The sequence below is a fragment of the Chenopodium album genome, chromosome 22 (genome assembly GCF_948465745.1).
Source record: "Chenopodium album chromosome 22, dcCheAlbu1.1, whole genome shotgun sequence".
NCBI lineage: Eukaryota > Viridiplantae > Streptophyta > Magnoliopsida > Caryophyllales > Amaranthaceae > Chenopodium > Chenopodium album.
In genome coordinates this window covers 6,366,402-6,374,652 of record NC_137855.1, presented here as the reverse complement: position 1 = coordinate 6,374,652, position 8,251 = coordinate 6,366,402, and the positions used below count along the sequence as shown (strand labels likewise).

General features: G+C 34.9%; 1 protein-coding gene and 1 pseudogene across 2 annotated transcripts; one reads left to right on the top strand and one right to left on the bottom strand.

Moving 5' to 3' along the window:
* Positions 1-3,015, bottom strand: LOC145604521 (putative purine permease 11). The gene is made up of 2 exons (XM_081660409.1): positions 2,858-3,015; positions 1-1,242 (listed from the first exon to the last, which is right to left on the bottom strand). Exons 1-2 carry the CDS (start codon positions 2,871-2,873, stop codon positions 146-148), a joined length of 1,113 nt encoding a protein of 370 aa, XP_081516535.1. The 5' UTR covers positions 2,874-3,015; the 3' UTR covers positions 1-145.
* A 3,277-nt stretch (positions 3,016-6,292) lies between these two features.
* LOC145604520 (protein DMR6-LIKE OXYGENASE 1-like) lies at positions 6,293-8,150 on the top strand (annotated as a pseudogene). The gene is made up of 3 exons (XR_014104940.1): positions 6,293-6,923; positions 7,121-7,448; positions 7,584-8,150. The product of XR_014104940.1 is annotated as a protein DMR6-LIKE OXYGENASE 1-like (transcript).
* Positions 8,151-8,251: the final 101 nt, after the last annotated feature.

Below are 8,251 nucleotides of genomic sequence, written 5' to 3'. Positions count from 1 at the left end.
TGGCAATAATATACTAACTCATATTATTTTTGCAAAGTTTCTGAATAAGATGACACCTAACAAATAACTGATGAATACAGGATGACCGTTTGGCCATCTACAGAAAATAATGCTATATCATTTCTGTGTAACTTAATGAACCATATTAACAAGCAGCAACCCTCCTCTCATTGGCTTCCATTTGTTTCCGTAGCTCGGTTGATCTAGAATCATCAATGTAATTTTGATAGAGATAAGAGGCAAATCCCCAAAGTGCTTGAAGCATAACAATTATCTTGACACCATTCATCTTGTCATGGAAGGCGATGACAGAAGCAATAGGACCGACAACCAATGCCACAGTACTTATAACATTTGAAAACAATGAAGAAACCAAAAAAATCAAGCCTACCACACCGACTGAGCACACCTGCCAACATATGGCGGTCCAGACCAGAGTCAACACATAAGAAGCTTTCCCGGTGTGGAAACCATGCATTTCTCCTTCTAATGTCCGCCACTGCCCACTTATAAATAAGGCAGCAACAGAAATTATAGTTGCAACTATTGATGGATAGATTTGCATCTCTAAAACAACAGAAAATGAAACTTTTTTCAGTGCCTTTTGAAAGGCAAGCTGCATCAGTGAAAGCAAGAGCGAGTAGATAGCTGAAGCTCCAATGGTGCACATAAATCCGATGGCATATTGTACCTTGCTCACCCCTTCTGGTGCATCAGAACTCTCGTTAACCCCTAGCAGGGCCGCAGAGTAAGAAAGAATGACTACAGCATTTAGAATCAACGGGGTAAATTTCTGGGAATTGATGAAGTAAGCAAAGATAGCATTGAAAGCTAATTGGGTAGAACAAATGAGAGAATATGTGGAGGCAGAGAGATATAAGAGTCCATACGAATACAGCAAATTGTCACCCGCAAGAACTATTCCTAGTGAGATATATATTAAGCATATATACTTTCCAGAAACTGAATCAGATGGGGTTGGAGAACTGGGGGGAGCTGGAATTAATAGAAGCGGGATGAATAGGATAGGAAACCCAGCAGTTTGAACAAGGGTGGCCATTAACGTGCTAGATCCACCCTTGTCATAATAAAATCTTCCTAAAAGTACAGCAGCAGTTTGTCCTGCTACAAGAAAGAAAATATTGAGTCCCACCAAAATCCACCATTGCCAACGATTTAGTTTGAAGAGTGTTGGCATCACAGTTTGTCCCCCATCTTTATCCAAGATAGCTTCTCCAACATCTGTTAGAAATAATAATAAAGCAATGTTAGGAATATAAAAATGACTTGACAGTAATGCAAAAAGGCAGAAAAACATAAGTTTTAAGAAATCAGGTAACGCTTCATTTCTATTAAGGATTACAATATGAAAGAATATAAATCACTAAAAAAATGATTTACTCATTCTAGATTCCAGCAAGCAGAGAAATCGAGTATCTGTTTTCAACTTGTGGTTAACAGATAGATATACAGAGTATGAAGAAAACTCAGCAGTTAACAGAAATAAGTTGTTCCGAGAGAAACACATTCAAAAGTCGAAATGCATATTGTGTCTTTTCCTGAGGTACAAGAATTGATGATGACTCTAGGGACGCAGTGGATGATTTAAATCTATAACCAAGGCTACTAGAAACTTAGAAAGTAACGTCATTCTGAAATGTCATTACTTTATTCGCAATCAACATGGTGTGATGTATTTCAGATAATGCTAAGGAGCTTCAAAGGAACCTAGTTCTGATAATGTCTGATCAGACAGGAGGGCAGGGGATTACTCACTTGCTTAGATTAACATTTGGTCTCTCTTAACTAGTTCATTTAGGTTGAGTCCCGGTAATATTCTGAGAAAGCACGTTCCAATTACATTTGAATCTTATCGACTTATCCCTATCTCAGTAGTCAGTATCAGCAAATATATGTGCTTCCCCATATAATACAAAAAGAGATCATACTCATTCATATGCTTCAATTACATACACTAACTACTCTTTCTCGTTTCTTTCTATAATACTTCACTTGGTATTATAGCACATAACTAGGCAAACTAACATCACTAGTTCACTACCATCTCCCTTGAAGGCACAACACGACAACAGGTTTACCATCCAATGACACAAAAAGCTTGACTCATAATTCATAAGACCCATCAAAACCACACTCCGGCACCATCACTTTTCATCAATGCGCACTCCATTACTATTACACGAATTTTCATATCCCACTCCTTCATAGGACAAAACAAATTGTAATTATATAATCATATCCATCCTCATCTCTCCAAGCACAGTTTAGAGTAATACACATTCAGTTTTAGGTTACTTTAACTTGTTTAATAAACTATAACAAAAACACAATCTTATTAGTCTATCACATATTCACAACACTATTGGCTCGCGGTAACTCTAGAGTCTAGGCATACCCGAATACATAATAGAAGTCGTAATCGGTCGAGAATAAATGAGCAAATACTATGCCGATTAGGAAAGTTAATTGATTTTTTTTAAAAAAAAAAAAATGAAATTCTGAACAATTCCCCAAATTTCTTTTACAGTATTAGCAAGAAATTCCTAGAAACCAAACAAAAATCCAAATATTATAATCAGTGAGTAAGTCAAAACTCAAAATCAACATGCAAAAGCTTTATATACACGCCAAATTCCAACAAAATATTCGAATGAATCAAACAAATAAAATCGAAAATCCTTAAACCCTAAAAACATAATCAACTGACAAAGATAACAACTGAATTTCGGAATTTCAAAATCAGAAAACCCTATCAAAAATTGTGTGAAATTACAGGCAATGATCGAGAATAATGAAAGGTAAAATTTGAAATTGAGTAGAGGAGAGAGAAAATTACCAGCAGTGAGAGCCATAACGCAGAGAAAAAGAGAGGAGAGAGAAAATGGAGGAGAATGTGAAGGAGGTTGAGCAGAGATAGAGATAGACGGTAGATAATAGCGGGAAGTAGGAACTACTGGTAATTGCCACTATTGGTGTTGGTCAACGGCGGCTGGCTTTTTCTATTAAACAAGTGCACTTTTTTTTGGAGCTTTTGGTATGTAACTTATGTTATGCTTTTCGGATATTTTACTGTTTTTGTGATGTTGATGTGTGATGCTTCCGTAACTTTCTCTACTTGTATTTTTTACAATTGCAATACAAGGAATCTATTTACATTTACTGAACTGAGTTGAATTGAACTAAACTGAACTGATAGAGGTTATAGAACTGTAATGAATATTTTACGAGAGAAGAAAATTAGGTACTGAACTAAACTTGAACTGATTGGAGCTGAATTGAACTGAACTGAACTGAAATTAAGCTGAAGTGAACATACCCTAAATCCCTAATACTATAGATGAACGGAGAATCCCTATTAGTTTATGCGTGTGTGTGTGTGTTTTTTTTTGTTTTTTTTTTGTTAATGATAACCTAGTTTGGTTAATGATAAGCCACAAGTTTTAATATATGCAGGGGTTACTCGAGTTACTCAGTCAGGGTTTACTTAGAGGTTCTGTTAGAGGTTTTAAACACAAATTTTAAATTTGCAAAATATAGATTCAAAATAAATGAAATAAAATGTTAATTTATTAATTTGATAATTTAGGGTACAATCTATAATTTGTTCATCTGATTCGATTTCCACTTTAGCTTTGACTTATTTCACGAGCTAACTTGATTCTCAATTGAGGGCTGTTGAAGCTTGATCTCGATCAAAAATAGTTGATGCAAGACTTTGACTCTCAATCCTTAACATTTGATGTAGACCAATGACTGATGTAGAGGTTGAACTGCACTGACTTGTGATGTGCTTGATGTTTTCAAGTTCTCCTAGGTTTATAGAGTGTGTGACTCTTAGGCCGAGTTAGGGTTATATTTGTATTAGGCTTTTGACTTGCTAATCGTGACCCATCTATTATCCAATATTAGTAGGATTTCTCTATTATTAAATGAGAAAATTAATTAAAATAATTAAAACTTGCATATTTAATTAATTTCACCTAAAACAATTAATTTAAATAAATAGTCAAGTAATATCAAGTCAATAATTGACTTTTGACTCGTATATAACGTGTCACTTATATAAATTGTACATGCCTACAAGTTGCCGCCTTCGAGATCGGACATAGACACGACTTTGGATTGTTTGATCGAGATCGGGCTCGAAATCTGTTTTTTTTTTTTTCTTTATAATATCCAAATCAGCTAATTTTAGTTAGCCAAATTTGGCTACTTGCCTTGATATAGGGTCTGAGAGGGTTTGCCTTAACCCAATTCCTTTAAACTTTTGTAATCCGACTTCTATTGATTTTAATATAATCCCCCATCCGTAGTTTTCATGAATAAAATATACATCATTTTTTTCAACATTTATTTTGAATTCCATTGAAAAAAACATTTATGTTGGATCATTCTATTATATATTTTTTTACTAATTGTTTGGCTCATTGTTAGTAAAGGAAAAGAGGAGGGAGGAATGGGGGGAAAAAGAAAGGAAAAGAAGGAGATTTTATTTCCAATGTTTGGCTACTGAAAGGTAATGAAAGCACAATCCAATCTTATTTGAATCTAATTCCTATCTGACCAAATTTTTTATTATGTTTTAAAATATTTTTCAAATAAATTTATTCAATCCGATGAATTTTTTATTTTTTTTTAAAAATATACTTACTACGTATAAATAAAATTTATTTATCATAAATTATTGAAAATTTCATAAAATATTTAAAAAAAAGTGTATAAAATAAAATTTATTTATCATAAATTATTGAAAATTTCATAAGATATTGTAGTAAAATTATATTATACTCCCTCCGTTTTTAAATACTTGCTCCATTTCTCCATGTGAGGAGTTTTAGGAGAAATCGGAGAAAGTATTAAAATATGGAGGTAGTGGGGTTGGTGGAAGAATAAAAAAATGTAAAAGGCAAAAGTAGTGGAGCTAATTGGAGGAGAGAGAATATATGTTGGGTCCACTAAGTGAGAGAAATTAATTACACACATATAATAAAGCTTTCCAATTCGAGCGATATGCAGAAATAAAACTTTTGGCCTTACCTTACTTCCACTTCTATAAGGAAATGTAATAAATATTTAAAAACGGTCGAAAAAAGAAAGTGGAGCAAGTATTTAAAAACGGAGGGAGTAACATTTTGTAGTTAATGACACTTGAATTTGTGACCTTACCTCAAAGTCACAAGGTGAGTTCCCCACCAATTCCACCAAATTTTACTTAATGTACCCTTTATTTTTTTAAAACAATCGTATTACGTACTCGTTTCATATCCGAGTTTGTACCCATTCTAGTGAGTAGTGACGGTAGCTGATTTACTTTGTATTCCAACCGAATTTTTTTGAACATAAAACACAGGAGAAAATATTTTATAAAACCCGTACTGCCGGGTTTCAGGAAACCACAGGATTGCCCCCGCACCTTGTATTCAATTTGGTTTTCGGTCACCTCACTCACTCAGTTTTCGTCACTAGGGCTCTCGATCTCCTCCGTCAGATAATCTTTCTTTGCGCTTTCCGTTGTCAATTGAGGTTTGTAAATCGTTTCCATACTCTAATTCAATCAATGTTTTTCTGTAAATTAAATTCGTTTGGAAGGAATATAAGATTATCATATTTTCTCTCTCAAATTTGCTTGGATGTTCATGATTTTTGTGGTATTTTATATTGTCATCATGGATTGAATGGTTTGTTTATGGGATAAATATAAAGAGGTGGATTGGTGGAATTTGTTTTGTGAATGATTTGGAATGAACGAAATAGCTGGGTTTTTAATTATAGGCTGATGGGTGTTGTGTGGAGTATGAAACGGCGGAGATAAGATGTTCGAGATTGGGGGTTAGTTGCAGCTGCCCCATGGGGTGGTCACCGAAGTTTGAAATTAGACTAGACTCGACCTCACCAAACCTGACTCGGACACCTGACTCCTCTAAATGGGACAATCTTGAAGGGAGAGAGTAAAGCCTGTAGTTAACATAATCTGATATCCCCACCTATTTTACCATACACAAAAGTTAGGAAAGTCTCCTAAGACTAACACCTAGGCATAAATTGTCTTTAAGGTTGCAACACATCTAAATTCTAATTGTATATTGGTATCTTAGTTGCGTGTTACAAGTACATATATACATACAAACATACATGATACATGTAATTTATCTATATTGAAGTAATCTAATATGTAATGGCCATTCCTTTTCTTTTGAATTGAAATGTTATGTATCACACTTTTGTAATAAATAACCGAATAATCATACTTTTGTAATCGGATCTTCAGATAATGATAAACTCTCTTTTTTCTCCGGCTTGCAACAATTGTATTAGCTTGAATGGAAAGTGGAGGCGATCATTACCTATAACGCGTGGCATTGCATTCCCTAAAGGTTTTGTATTACCAAAGTATCTGCAATGTCTGGGAATGTATTCAAGTGGGCAAACTCAGATGACAATGAATCTTCTACCTCATCAACTGCACTGTCTCTTACTCCCAATTTCATCCTTCCTGTGGAAAGAAGGCCAAATTTAGCGGAAGTGTCCAAGTCAGGTGACAGTGTTCCAATAATAGATATGGGAAGGGGAGATATTGATGGTCTTGTCAAAGAGATAGCAAAAGCATCTGAGGAGTATGGATTTTTTCTGATCATAAATCACGGTGTAACAGAAGAGCTTTGTGAAAGCATGTTGTCTGCTGTTACTGACTTATTTCATCTTCCTCCTCAAGTTAAGGCTCTTCTTGTGTCAGATGATCCTACTAAAGATGTAAGGATTTGTAATCATTTCCGAAAAGCTGAGGACAAGGGAGACCAAAAGGCTAAGAAATTTAGCATGTGGAGTGAGGTTTTTAAACACTCTTGGCACCCGGCTGATGACAGTTTTGCTGAACTTTTGCCATCAGATCCTCCAAACTACAGGTATGCATTTTGAGCATTGCGATTGGTCAGTTTTTGCATTGGAGATATGGACTAGGTTGAAATTCTGAACATTCTGATTATAGTTCATTGGTTTTTTCTTGGCCTGTAATTGGTTGTTCAGTTTTAGGGTCTATTGGGATTATGTTATGTATTTGTACTACTTCCATTCTTAAGCACAATTGATTTTGTTATTGTAGGAAGGTAGTGACTGCATATGCTAAAGAAATCGGATTTGTCATGAGTATGCTTCTGAATTTGATGTCACAAGGTTTGGGACTGGAGGGAGATGTTTTACAAGATAGGTTAGGGAAAACTCCCTTGTTTAGGGCTCAAGCAAATTACTACCCACCTTGTTCAAACCCGGACCTTACACTCGGATTGGGTGTTCACACTGATAGAGATGCACTGACAGTTGTGCTACCAACTTCAAATGTGGAGGGTCTACAGATCATGAAGGACAACAAATGGATTGTGGTTGATCCTGTTCCAAATGCGTTAATAGTCAATATAGGCGACCAATTGCAGGTTTGTTGATTTTCGATGCATTTCTTTATACAAATTATGATCCTTTAACCTGGACTATTTCAAACAATGAAAGCAATACTCTGACCTCTACCTTTGTGTCTCACTTTCATTCTGTCTTTCTGTCTTTGGATGTAGGTTTTAAGCAATGGTAAATATAAAAGCGTGCTGCATAGAGTAGTGACTAATGAACACCAAAGTAGAGTGTCACTGGCAATGTTTTATGGCCCAGACAACGATGCTTTAATTGGTCCAATTGAAAATTTGATCGACAATCAGCATCCTCAACACTATCGGAATTACTACTTTAAAGAATTTCTTGAAGTTTACCGCAACCAGGAAGGGAAGAATCGCAAGATCAAAGAATTTTTCGAGATTTAATGGTAGATGGCAACTTGTTTGACAGGAATGCAGTTTAATTTAACTTAAGGTAGATTCAGCTTAATGGAGGTTGATTAGATTTAGCTAGGTCTTCCTTAGTAATTCAGTTTAATGTTGGAATGTATATAAATTAATAATACTGCTTTAATTATAACCTTTGTATCCTCAAATGATCAGTTGGTGTTCTGTTTCCATGTATGAATAGACTAAAATTTAATGAAAATTGGTAAGAGTTGAGAATACAAATGATAAGTTGTAGGCTTACAAGATACAGCACAAGAAGCTCTGTTTTTCTTGTCTCAAAACAAAAAAAAAAAAAAAGAAGCTCTGTTTTTCTTATTTCCTTTCAACTGTGGAAGAAAGGCAAAAGCATCTTATTCATAATACTGGACATGGATTCAGGGATGAACATCGTACAGAATATG